The 14,378-nt window shown below is 46.3% G+C and overlaps 1 protein-coding gene across 1 annotated transcript in view; it reads right to left on the bottom strand.

Moving 5' to 3' along the window:
• MAN1A2 (mannosidase alpha class 1A member 2) overlaps positions 1–14,378 on the bottom strand; it is a 307,506-nt gene that overhangs the window by 132,015 nt on the left and 161,113 nt on the right. The window contains exon 4 of the mRNA XM_045000927.1: positions 4,989–5,107. Coding sequence (XP_044856862.1) covers positions 4,989–5,107 — 119 coding nt within the window. The remainder of the gene's footprint in view (positions 1–4,988; positions 5,108–14,378) is intronic.

Here is a 14,378-nt window from a genome sequence, read left to right as displayed (position 1 = left end):
GATGGTCGAAATGACAGATTGGATTTCTACATAGAGTGCTTCTGCAGACCTGAACAGGCTGAAATTGTGAACAAACAGCATCACTTGCCCTATAACCTCAGCCATACAGAACGCACTGCCATCCACAGCCTCAGAAACAACTCTGATATTATAATCAAAGGGGCTGACAAAGGAGGTGCTGTAGTCATCATGAACAGGTTGGATTATGAACAGGAGGCTGCCAGGCAACTCTCCAACACCACATTCTACAGGCCACTATCCTCCGATCCCACTAAGGAGTACCAAAATAAACTACTCCATCTGCTCTAGAAACTCCTTGCTATAGCACAGGAACAAATCTATACAGACACACCCCTAGAGCCCCGATCAGGGGTATTCTGTCTGCTACCCAAGATCCATAAATCTGGGAATCCTGGACACCCCATCATCTCTTACAGCAGGATTATCTGGCTATTTGGACTCTCTCCTCAGACCCTATGCTACCAACACTCCTAGCTATCTTTGAGAAACTACCAATTTCCTGAGGAAACTACAATGCATTGGTGATCTTCCTGAAAACACCATCCTGGCCACCATAAGTGATGGTCACATAAACACCACTCTATTCCAGAAACCTACCAACCGCTATACTTACCTACATGCCTTCAGCTTCCATCCAGGACACATCACACGATCCATTGTCTATAGCCAAGCCCTAAGATAAAACCGCATTTGCTCCAATCCCTCAGACAGAGAAACACCTACAAGATCTTTATCAAGCATTCTTAAAACTACAATACCCACCTGGGAAAGTGAGGAAACAGATTGACAGAGCGAGACGGGTACTCAGAAGTCACCTACTACAGGACAGGCCCAACAAGGAAAATAACAGAACACCCGTGGCCATCATGTACAGCCCCCAGCTAAAACCTCTCCAGCACATCATCAACGGTCTACAACCTATCCTGGAAAATGATCCCTCACTCTCACAGACCTTGGGAGGCAGGCCAGTCCTCGCTTACAGACAGCCCCCCAACCTAAAGCAAATACTCACCAGCAACTACAAACCACACCACAGAAGCACTAACACAGGAACAAACCCCATTGCCTACTCTGTCCCCATATCTTCTCTAGCAACACCATCATAGGACCCAACCACATCAGCCACACCATCAGGGGCTCATTCACCTGCACATCTACTAATGTGATATATGCCATCATGTGCCAGCAATGCCCCTCTGCCACGTACATTGGCCAAACTGGACAGTCTCTACATAAAAGAATAAATGGACATGAATCAGACATCGGGAATGGTAACATACAAAAGCCAGTAGGAGAACACTTCAATCTCCCTGGACACTCAATAACAGATTTAAAAGAAGCCATTCTTCAACAACAAAAACTTCAAAAACAAACTTCAAAGAGAAACTGAAGAGCTACAATTCATTTGCAAACTTAACACCATTAATTTGGGCTTGAATAGGGACTGGGAGTGGCAGGCTCACTACAAAAGCAATTTTCCATCTCTTTTTATTGACACCTCCTCATCAATTACTGGGAGTGGACCACATCTAGCCTTACTGAATTGACCTTGTCAACACTGGTTCTCCACTTGTAAGGTAACTGTCTTCTCTTCATGTGCACTATATCTATGCCTGTATCTGTAATTTTCACTCCATGCATCTGAAGAAGTGTTTTTTAATCCACGAAAGCTTATGCCCAAATAAATCTGTTAGTCTTTAAGGTGCCATTGGACTCCTTGTTTTTGTGGATACTATCAAATATTCGTAACTTTCATATTTTACAACTAAATTTGTTCAAGCTTTCACACGCTACTCATATGGAATACTTTAAAGTTTTGCTCAAGTATCATTTATGTTTAAAAGTCCAGCTGAGTTTGAAATATCCACTTCCTGAAAACATGAACACTCTATTTTAGAATCAGAAAAATATTTCTTTTCATATTTGGAAAAATATGGTGTCTTGCTGACATTTTTCTTGCAGGTTTCCATTTCATGCCAATCACTACAACCAAGTTATGAACTGTGTTAACAGGAATTTACAGTGAAACCAATCTTTATGCACTAGCAGAATACAAATGTGGCCTGAACTTTAATTAAAAAAACAAACTTTATGCTTCTTTCTACCTACTTTGTATAGTCTAAGGAAAGAATCTTACAAACACAGATGCACATAAGTATCTTTACTTATATAAGAAGTCTCACTGGCCCTATGAAACGTGACTTCTTATTTGGGAAGTTAAATAAATTCCCAACAGTGTAAGAGTTTTCATCATAAATCCTAAATTTAAGTCATATTTAAACCATAAAACAGACTGGCTTGATTTGGAAAGGGACTAGGCTGTAATGTAATCCATTCTGCATGGCAGTACAGGGGTTCTCAGACTTTTGTACTGGTGACCCCTTTCACACAGCAAGCCTCTGAGTGTGACCCCACTTATACATTAAAAACAGTTTTTAATATATTCAACACCATTATAAACGCTGGAGGCAAAGCGAGGTTTCGGGTGAGGGCTAACAGCTCTTGACCCCCCATGTAATAACCACGTCAGGGCCGACAAGGGGGAGGGGGGGAGCCGGTACAAATTACAGGGGCCCGGCGGTCCAGAAGGGGGCCTGGGGCCCAGCTTCCCCGGCCCTGTTTAGCTGGTCCGCCCTTGCTGGGGGGCCCGAAAACTTTTTTTCACCGGGGCCCAAATCCACTCTCAGCGGCCCTGATCCTTGTGACCCACTGAGGAGTTCCGACCCCCAGTTTGAGAGCCCCTGGATTAGATTATGCCCACAGCATCTCTGCTACTGTATATGGATCTCTAGTTTCAGATAGTATAATTATCTGACACCATCTGAGGAAAGTATGCTCTCGTTGCCAAGAAGGCCAACAACATATTGGGCTGTATTAGTAGTAGCATTGCCAGCAGATTGAGGGAAGCAATTATTCCCCTCTATTCGGTACTGGTGAGGCCACACCTGGAGTACTGTGTCCAGTTTTGGTCCCCCCACTACAGAAGGGATGTGGACAAATTGGAGAGAGTCCAGCGGAGGGCAACAAAAATATTAAGGGGGCTGGGGCATATGACTTATGAGGAGAGGCTGAGGGAACTGGGGTTATTTAGTCTGCAAAAGAGAAGAGTGAGGGGGAATTTGATAGCAGCCTTCAATTACCTGAGGGGGGTTTCCAAAGAGGATGGAGCTAAGCTGCTCTCAGTGGTGGTAGATGACAGAATAAGAAGCAATGGTCTCAAGTTGCAGTGGGGGAGGTCTAGGTTGGATATTAGGAAACACTATTTCACTAGGAGGGTGGTGAAGCACTGGAATGGGTTACCTAGGGAGATGGTGGAATCTCCATCCTTAGAGGTTTTTAAGGCCGAGCTTGATAAAGCATAGGGTGGGATGATTTAGTTGGTGTTGGTCCTGCTTTGAGCCAGTAGAATATACTGACACACTCTGTGAGCTGTAGTCCCATAGTCGGGGTTTGTGGCAACTCCCTGCAGGGAGCTCACAGTCTCCATCCTTCCCCATCAGCAGCCTCCCCAGACTGAGCTGGGCTGCTACCTTTTATATGCTGCCTCCAGGCTGAGCATGCCCAGCAGGGTCAGAGGGGTGGGGCTTCCTCAGCCTGCAAAGCACAGTTAACTCTTTCAGTGCTGGTGTGGTACCCCCTCACATGTACCAAAAGAGTTTGAAGGGTTTCTGATGAGAATTGGTACATTTCATTATAAATCTGCTGTGTATGCCAAGGAAATGGGATAGTGGAAAGATTGCATGAGACTCTGAAGTAACATGTAGCTTACATATTAGAGGAACACTGAGATACACCTTTGCATTAAGTCCTGCTTTACATGATATTCGGAATATGCCTCATAAAAGTACTGGAGTAACCCCATTCTATCAGCTCTTCAGCCAAGCTAGTCGGAACAAATTGTTTATGGTGACTCCTTCGCTGTCCTTGAAAACAACTGATGGGATTAGGAAATACATGAGTTTCAACAAGCATATCCATAAGAGACTCTAGACATTCTATCCTGGACAGGCAGTGTATGTTAGATGGGGATCTGGAAGCATTTTGAATGCTTGTGGCATGACCTTCCAGGTTACAAGCTAAGGAGCATGCCAAATGTATTTACCACAGGGAGAATGCACTGTTCACCAGCAAGATATACTGCTTCCTGAAAGAGGAACAGACAGGGAAGAGGATGATCTTTCTGTGTATGATGGTGTCATGTGGCCAACTGGGGAAGTTGTAGCACAGCAAGAGCACCCACACAGTGGGCTGAATCAGAGGTACAGCCTACAGCCCCAGGGTCACTTGATGCCTCCAACTAGGCATTGCTGAACTTTTGGGAAGAATGGAAGGAAAGTAAGTGCGGGTGTGTGTGTGTGTGATACATATCTGCAGTTCAGACTGTTATGTTTTGTTCATACCTAACCAGTTCATGGTTATTACATGTGTGTCTTGTTTTGTCATTGTTGTTTTGTGTTTTTGGATTGTTATTCTGGGATACATCAGATTATATACCTTAAAAACTTATAATAAACAATTGGACTGAAATATTGTAAGTAGTTCATGCACTGCAAAATCCTTCTCCTTCCACAACTGAATACTCTGGTGCTGTTGTAACATGCTTATAATTTGATCTGTATTGGGGATAACTTTGTACTTACTTCTTCTGCAGAGGTTTTACTATCTGTCATGGAACATTTAAGTATTATCCATCTTTTGACAATCACTAACTTTTGAACACATTAAATAGAAAGACATCCTTGATTAGGGAGCCACACATATTCACTTTTCAAAACAAAAAAAATAAAAAGGAAGTCCTTTGAAGTTTAGCCACAAACCTGAATTTCAGGTCTTTCTAATAAATGTTTTTTGTATCCTCAACCATAGTTCCAGCTTAGCAACTTTTTCCCCCCTTGGGAACACTACAGTATGTTTTCTCAAAACACCTTTAAAAGGACCAGTGAAAGGCAAGGAGATGTTCTACTCACCACACTAAAATCAAGGTTTTTGTCAATCCAGTCTTGTCCTTCTCTGAATTCATCATGAAGCCCCATGATATAGAGAGTATCCAAAGCATCTACTATGGTAGCACCCATTTGTGAATTTCCTACAAGCAAAAAATAAGATTTCTATTAGAAGTGATTATTTTACTGGAAAAAAAATGTCACAGACAAAAATAAACAGTCGAAGTAGTCTTAGATCTTGACAAGGTGATAGTACCAGGAAGAAATCTCACAGTCAGACAGAAATTGAGAGCAGCCTGAAGGCCCTGACGCTTAGGTGCATTGCTGAAGGCCACACATTTGAGTTTTGCGGGGAAAGGGAGAGTGAAACTTGAAAAGACCATTCTTATCTGATTTCCTTATCAGAAGATGAACAACCACATTCTCAGGCAGCTACACGGACTTCAAATACCTATTAGGGGATTCTTGGACAGGACTGGGGAAAGAGTTTTACCTAAGAGATCTACTGTAATTTCAAGTATCTGCAGTAATCCTTTGCACACATTTAGCAGAGGAATTACACTGAATTTTGCAAACACTGATGTTAGCTAATTGCATGTCTTACTTATTGAAGGTAACTGTCAATTACCATCACTGTGTCATATTCCAGACAAAAAACTACATTAAGATGCAGTTAAGGTTCCAGATATGTATCAGTACTCTGTAGTGATGCTATGCAATAACTATACAATTATGATTAAAGCATTTTTGTGTTTCTTGTCCCAGATTAGATTAAGGTGATTTTTTAAAGACACATTCAATCTTTTTTTATCCTCTCCTTTCTGGAATCACTTCAGGGGAGAGACAAGGTTTGGGTGTCTGTGATTATGTGTATAAGCCCTACAGTGGGGAATCAAGGGTTAATATGCAATTCTGGGCCCAAAAGGCACCTGCTGGGCATGCTAACTATGAAAGTAGAGCTCAAAAGGGAGCCGCTCAGTTCAGTCACAGCTGCTAGGGCATGGGAGCAGTCCTACACTAGTAGCTTCTACACAAAGGCTGCAAGAGATCCACACACCTGGACTACAGCCCATATCTGAGCCACTGAAGGCCCCCGTAGAGACTGAGAACAGCGGACCATGGAGAAGAGCTTCCAGATCACAGTTAGGAAGAACCCCCTTTTTTGAGTCCATAAGCAGACCCTGCTGGGACTTAAGATGGTAGAGGCCAGGGCAGGAAGCAACCCATGAAGCAGGCTTTGTGGTGCCCGTTCCCAGGCTGCCTATCTGACTGCCAATCACAGGGCCCTGGGTTGGAACTTGCTGCAGCAAGAAGGGCCTGGTGTAACAGTCTGTATCCCTATGCTCACCCTTTTTTCAAGACTAAGATACATTTTGTACAAACTATGCCTTGTAAGGTATTATTTGAAAACCCATGATTTACTGATCATTACTGTCCTTGTAAAATATGTGTGGCAACATCGTATGTAAAGTTATAAGATTCTACTGTATAACATTACTGAGACATATTCCAAGTTTAGAAAAGCAGGCACAAACTAGTTCTTCGAAGACAAAAGGCAAACTGACACCTCAGACAGGTATCAACAAAATCAGAGAGACTAACACCTGGTTAAACAGCCATTCTTTGGCAGGAAAAAGGGTGTGAGCGAGAAATTTACATCTTGACAAAGAAGCAGTTGGAAGTTCCCATCTCTCCAGATTTTGTTTCCTGAACCCCAGCTGGAGATGATTCTCAAAGAAGAGAAAAAGGATAAAAATGAGGAACAGAGGCCCCAAATCATCTCTCACGGCATCTCTACTCATGGCATCAACAATACCTGAAGGACAAGAATCAGAGGGGTAGTCGTGTTAGTCTGGATCTGTAAAAGCAGCAAAGAGTCTTGTGGCACCTTATAGACTAACAGCGTTTTGGAGCATGAGCTTTCGTGGGTGAATACCCACTTCGTCAGATGCATGCAGACTCTTTGCTGCATGCATCCGACGAAGTGGGTATTCACCCACGAAAGCTCATGCTCCAAAATGTCGGTTAGTCTATAAGGTGCCACAAGACTCTTTGCTGCTTTTGAAGGACAAGAAAATTACCACTGAACTGAGGGAGAGATCCTAGCTGAAGGTACTGCAGCCAGTAAGATTGCTAAAGCATGTTGTGAGATAAAATTTTGCTTTGAATTCACTTAGCTTATTAAGTTAGGTGTTAGTTGTGTTTTACCTTTTTTTTCTTTGTAACCAATTCTGACTTTTATGCCTCGTTACTTGTAATCACTTAAAATCTATCTTTCTGTAGTTAATAAACTTGTTTTATTTAAACCAGTGTGTTTAGGACGCTTCATTTGCAATAACAGGATTTGTACATATTGTTTTCTATTAATAAATGACAGACTTAATATGAGCTTGTGTTGTCCAGGATGCACATTTCTGGTGGTAAGTCTGGGACTGGGAGTCTGCTGGTGTTGCCCTGCAATGTAATTCATGAATGGCTGGCTATAGCACTTATACAGTATAGCATGGAGTGATTTAAATGCTGGAGACTGTGTGTGAGCAGACCAGGAGTGGTTGCTCTCACAGTGAAGCAGTGTCAGAGGCAGCCCAGGTTAGTGAACTGAGTAAATACAGGTGTCCACCAGTTCAGATTGTACTCTGGGGAATGTCACACCTGGGTTCCCCTACCACCAGCCACAGACCCTCACCACTGGGAGAGACAGCTGGACTCGGACACGAACCCCCCAACAATGTCTTAATTGTGCATTTCTCAACTTCCTATTTCTGGATTTCTTTCAAGCACAGCCATAACTCTGAATTTCCTGTGTTTGTAGTACTTGATTTTGGGATAATCATAATATCCCTGTAATTTTTTTCTACCCTCAATTACTGATACGTAATTATAAACTTAACTCCATTAATTTTTTGTCTTGGAATAAAAATTAGATACAACAATCTTTAATAGCTTAATTACAGCCTGTAGGGAGGTGGTGTGGCTCCCGTCCGCCCCGGAGGAGGAAGAGCCCCGCCGGAGGCCAGAGTGGGCGCAGCTAGGGAGCTCTGAGCCCGCCCCTCAAAGGGTCAGGCGGCGACCCGGAACTATAAAGGCCGTCCCTCAGGGCTCAGTAGGAGCCCAGTCGCCGGAGAGAGCAGACGTCCCTAGGGGAGCCCGAGACTGGGAAGCTCCTGCGGCCCAAGGCAGCTGCCCCGACTGGCCGGAGCTACCCCGCGCCCGCTACACAGAGGAGCTGCCGGAGCTACCCCGCGCCCGCTACCCGGAGGAGCTGCCAGAGTTACCCCACGCCAGCTACCCGGAGGAGTTGCCGGACCTACCAACCAACCCCTGCCACGACGAACCCATGCTCCTGGACCCTGCAGAGGCCGACGCCAGGATCCAGGTAGGGCCCGAGCGGGAGTGTGGAAGTGGCCCAGGGGCAGCCGACCCCAGTCTGGCAGCAGTATTACCAGAGCCTATGTCAGTGTGTTGCGGCCAGGATCCCCACTGACTAAGCAGCGGATCTTTGGCCGCTGCTAGGGCCCCGGGCTGGGACGCAGTGGAGTGGGAGGGCCTGCGTCCCCCCTGCCACCCAACTCCTGGGTGGCAGACTCCCCCTCTCCCTGGCCTGAGGAGGCCAAAGCCTATCATTACTGCTCAGCCCTGCCTGAGGGCCTGAGCACCCCAGACTCAGTGTTTGTTGCCCCGCCCTGACCTGGGGCTGGGCTTGAAACTATTATTACTGCTCAGCCCTCCCTGAGGGCCTGAGCCTCCTGACTCAGTGGTTGTTGCGCCGCCCTGACCTAGGGCCGGGCTCATAACTGTTGTTACGGCTCAGCCCTGCCTGAGGGCCTGAGCCTCCTGACTCAGTGGTTGTTGCCTCACTGGAGCCGGGGCCAGACGTAACAACATTGCAACCAACTACCGCAAGGGCTTCTGAGGGAGATCCCCTGGCCGGACTATTTCCCTGGACCCATCTGTGTGTAGTGAGCCGGCGTGGCTCCCCTCCGCCCCGGAGAGGGTCGAGCCCCGGTGAACTCTTGTACACAGCCCTACACCTCTGACTGCTAGAAGCTGGGACTGGATGACAGGGGGTGGTCCTCTTCTGTTCACTGCCTCTGAAGCATCTGGCACTGGCTACTGACAGAACAGAGGATACTGGGCTAGATGGACTTTTGGTCTGATCTGTTATGGCCATGCTTGTGGTCTTATGTAAACTAATTTCTTCAAATATAACTTATGCACAAGATTTAAATGAATGTTAATTATATGTAGAACGTTTGAAGTGTTACTTCTTTGTTAAAACCATTCAAGACAAAAAAGGCTAAAACAGTTGCTAAATATTTTAAAGGACCAGTTTTTTAATTAATTTAAACTGAAATTAATTAATGGATTTACTTGTAATTCTCAGAAAATTCATTCAGTATTCAAAGAATAAGCACTGTAAGTTCGGTAAGGATGTACTGTATTTTTCATACAAAATAAAGGTTGAATCCCTGCCAGAAGTGCAAAGTAGAATTCAGCCTTAACTATGATGTCACAACGATTGCAACCACATGCATTATTTTTGGGGATGATTGGATTAACTTTATGAATGCTATATGTCACATTGTAGGCTAGGGATTGTGTTCTACTCCATGGGGTGCATTACCACAGCTCCTCCAGGACTTAAAAACAGTGATGGGTAATTACTGCTGTCCCTGGGACTCAAGAGAAGTACTAACCCCTGGGGTAAATTGCATATTTGGTTATTGACCAAATAATTCAAGACTAGCACAATACATATATACTAGGGGGAAAAATTCAGGGTTATACAGGCAACCTTTACTATGACATTTCCTAATGTATAAGTTATTGACTATGAAACCTAAATAACATTGTCCTAAAGTAGATTTTGTATATTGTACTTCACACTATACTGCAGTTTTCCTTTCAATGGAACTTTGAAAGTTTACTTAAGTTTACTTTTATTAATTTATTCATCTTTTCTCCTTCTTCCACACAAGTAGGCTTCTGTTTCACCTCAATCTAGGCACTTCCTCCCTATTTTAGATGTTTGCAAACTAATCTCATGTTGTAAATCAATACCTCTTCCTTGAGGAACACTGTGAGTTAAATATTTTTAAAAGGCTGAGGACAAAAATCAATATTTTGGAGCAATATCTCTGTTCTGTTGTGCTTCCAGAGAGAGCAAAGTGAGTGGAAAACACAAGTCCCCTGCTAGAGATTCTCTTGACTAGGGGAGACCACAACAGGGGTAGAGCTCCCACACTTCCCCCTCAGTAGTCTCTGACACACAGGAATGTTGGGGCTGGAGTCAAACATATAAGGATCATGGAGGGGGGAGGTCATGAAGGGGCCCCCAAATTATTCTACACTGCACACGTGCTCAGACAGAGTCAGGAAGCAGTAACTGGTTGTCTCAGCTTTTCTTCTCCTCTCCTGGACTTTTCTGCCTGGCCTGGAAAGGGGAGCAGAGCCATCCTTTATTAGGTGCTCCCCTGGGCACAGGCAGTCTCAGTTGAGCACCTATTCTGTTCTCCTACAGCCTAATAGTGAAACAGGTAATGGTGCAAGCAGAATTACTCTCCTCCCTTTCTTGTGATTCACCTCATGGCCAACAGGGAAGCAACAGCAGCTGCTCAGAGCACTCCAGGCTCACACTTCAACTGCTTCAGGGGCTTGCAGGGTAGGGTTGCAAACTTTCTAATTGGAGAAAACAAAACACCTTGCCCCGCCCCCTGCCCCATCCATTCCCAGAGGCCCCTCCACCCCCCGCCCCTTCTCTGAGGCCCTGCCCCCGCTCACTCCATTCCCCGCACCCTCCCTCCCCCACTCTCTCCCACTCTAGCTCCCTCACTCATTTTTCACCAGGCTGGGGCAGAGGGTTTGCGTGCAGGAGAAGGTGAGGGCTCTGGCTGGGGGTGCAGAATCTGTGGTGTGGCCATGGATGAGGGAGCTCTGGGCTGAGGCAGGGGGTTGGGGTGTGGGAGGGGATACAGGCTCTGGGCTGGGGTTGCAGACTCCAGGGTGGGGCAAGAAATAAGGGGTTCAGGGTGTGGGAGGAGGCTCTCGACTGGGGCAGGGAGTTGGGGTGCAGGAAGGGGTGAGGGCTCAAGCTGGGGGTGTGCGCTCTGCAGTTGGACTGGGATGAGGGGTTTGGGATGCAGGAAGGGGCTCCGGGCTGGGGCCGAGGGATTTGGAGTGTGGGAGGGGGCTCGGGGAATGGATTGGGGTGCAGGAGGAGGTTCGGGGTGCAGGCTCTGGGTGGTGCTAACCTCAGGCAGCTCCCAGGACGTGGTGACTTGTCCCTCTGGCTCCTAGAAAGAGGAGGGCAGCCAGGAGGCTCTGCATGCTGTCCCACCACCTGCAGGTGCCGCCCCATAACTCCCATTGGTCATGGTTCCCACCCAATGGGAGCTGTGGAGTGGCACTTGGGGTGGGGGCAGCACACGGAGCCTCCATGGCCACCCCTCCGCCTAGGAGCAGGACATGCCAGCTGCTTCCCAGGAGCTGCAGGGTGCCAGCCCCGGTGCACTGCAAACTGGAATTTTAACGGGAGCCACCAGGGTCCCTTTTCAACAAGGTGTTGTGGTCGAAAACTGGATGCCTGGCAACCCTATTGCAGGGAAACCAGTGGGATACATCTAGGCAGGCAGTTGTACCTCCTCTGTAGGAAGAGGGCTAATTCAAACAATGTGATTGAAACAATACTTTAACTCAAAAAAACAGCACTATAACTGTGGAACCACTAATGACTCTTTCAAAATTAGGCCTAATTAATTAAGTCTAGACTTCAAAAGGCGTTATAATTTTGTTTTATATGTAACTGTTTTCAAAATCTACAGTAACTCCTCATTTAATATCATCCTGCTTAACGTTGTTTCAATGTTACGTCCCTGCTCAATTAGAGAACATGCTCATTTAAAGTTGTGCAATGCTCCCTTATAAAGTCATTTGGCGGCCTGCTTGTAAGATTCTGTGGAAGAGCAGCAACTTTACAAGGGAGCATTGCACAAGTTCTGCTTCTCCGCTTCCCCCCCCCCCCGCCAGTGCTTCCCCCATTGCCAAACAGCTGTTTGGTGGTGCTTAGGACTTTCTGGGAGGGAGGGGGAGGAGCAGGGAAGCGCCGTGTCTCCACTCCTCCCCCTCCCTCTCAGAAAGTCCTGTTTAGCGGCACTTAGGATTTTCTGGGAGGGAGGGGAAGGAGTGGAGATGCGGGGCTTCTCCCCCTCCCTCCCAGCACTTTGTGCTTAGGACTTTCTGGGAGGGAGGGGCAGGAGCGGGGAAGCGCTGAGTCTCTGCTCCTCCCCCTCCCTCCCAGAAAGTCCTAAGCGCTGCCAAACAGCTGTTTAGCAGCGCTTAGGACTTGGGGAGGGGGGATGTGGTGTGCTCCGGAGAGGAGGTGGAGTGGGGGGTGGGATGAAGTGGGCCTAGAGCATTCCCGGCAAAATCCAAGCCTGTTCTTCTCCAGGGAAGCTGCCACTGCCGCTGCAAAGGTGCTTCCTAGCGTCCTTGCCTGGGACAGGCTGTGCCTGTGTGGGGTAAGCCAGGGGCACTTCCCAACCATAGTACAATACTGTACAGTATATAATGCCTTTTGTCTGCCCCCCAAAAATTTCCTTGGAACCTAACCCCCCGCATTTACATTAAATCTTATGGGAAAATTGGATTTGTTTAACATTGTTTCACTTAAAGTTGCATTTTTCAGGAACATAACTACAATGTTAAGTGAAGAGTTACTGTACTTGATATCACTTAAATCTCTGTACTTTGTTAAATAAACTTATGTTTGCTTTCACTATAAACATACCTAAGTGCTCTGAGTTAAGCGGAGCTGTGATCTGAGATAATACAAGTAAGCTGGGGTGAACTGATTTTTGGCAGCAGCGAATCCATGAATACTGTGAGTGTTCAGTGGACCTGGGGCTAGACTCTTCAGGAAGACTTTCACAGGACTTGATGGTGGGAGTGCGCCAACCACTAATTTGTAGGGTGACAGCAGAATCTGCAAGGCTGCAAGGGGAATGCTTGAGTTCTCCATGGCTGATAGAACTGGGGAGCTGACCCACAGCAGGCACAGACATGGCTTCCTCACACTAAGGGCAGGTGGTAGCGAGATGCCTCATAGCCCTGGGTATTCAGAGGAAGTGTCAAACACTACCAAGGATACCACCTTTTTGAAAACCCTTGTGGCATCAAGAGACTGAATGGAAGCACTCTGTATTGATAATGGTCTAGGCCCACCATAAAGTGCAGGAACCTCCTGTGCACTGGATGAACGTCTATGTGGAAACAGGCATCCTTCAAATCAAGAGCTACAAAATAGTCATCTTTGTTTGGGGTAATCATTCCAAATCTTGAACGGTGTACGAAAGTAGTCTGCAGTCATAGGCAGTTTCAGAGCACTCTTGGCTCTCAGCATCCACAGGTCAAACCCCTGCTCCCTGTGAGCTCCTGACTGCTCCCATACTGGGGCACAGAGTCTCACCAGATTTGGAGGATATAAGGGAAGCAGTCCTCTTCTTAGGACTTGGGAGAGGATTTCATTCACTTTTTATGAGAGTGCTTGCTCTTACCTTCCTTCTGTGTGCTCTGCCTGCAAAAATCCTTAGCTCTGCTCTCTGATGATCCAGAGCCCAGGAGGACTGTGCTCAGATGAGCACTTCTCGGCATCTCCAGACAATGTACAAGGGGCTCTGATGACCCAGGACTGGACTGGGGTCTCATAAATTGTTCCCTCAGGAATCTTCTGAGCTGGAACTTGAGACTCCCCTGCAGAACCACCATCCTTGCCTAAACCGTTCCTTACAAGAAACACAAGGGTTAGCGGTGCTGGTGGTATGGCCCACCTTATAACTTTTAGCCTAGTGATAAGAGCACTTATCTAGGAATTGGTTCAATTCCTCATCTACCTGTTGGAGAAAAAATATTTGAATAGGGGTCTCTCACCTCTCAGGTAGTGTGCACTAACCAGTGGGGTATGGAGTAATCCTCTCAATCTCTCCAAATGAAGCTGTTCCACTGTGTATAAATGAATAAAGAGTCATTGGATCAGGGAAATGGGATCTGGGGTCTCCCACTTCCCAGGTGAATGCTCTAACCGCTATGCTAACAGGTACAAAGGAGGCACCACCACCTCTTCCCTTGGCTGGATACTGAATGGGACCTGATCTGGTAGGTGTTTTCTGAACATGCCTATCAGAGCTTGTTCCACATGCAAGACAAGCGGGCAAGCACATATCTCTCCCAGGTTCATGGATCACACTGGGGCATAGATGTGAGATAAGCATCCGGATACCTAGAATGAGGCAGCAAGCCCAGCAACACAAACGTAGGTGCCTAGGGAATATTTACAGTGAAAATTTAGGTGCCAAATGAGTTTAGGTATCTAATAAATTACACAGTAGCTCAGTGGATTTTTTGTGAATTACAGTGGCA

The sequence above is a fragment of the Mauremys mutica genome, chromosome 1 (assembly GCF_020497125.1).
Source record: "Mauremys mutica isolate MM-2020 ecotype Southern chromosome 1, ASM2049712v1, whole genome shotgun sequence".
Lineage (NCBI taxonomy): Eukaryota > Metazoa > Chordata > Testudines > Geoemydidae > Mauremys > Mauremys mutica.
This window is presented reverse-complemented; position numbering and strand designations above follow the sequence as displayed.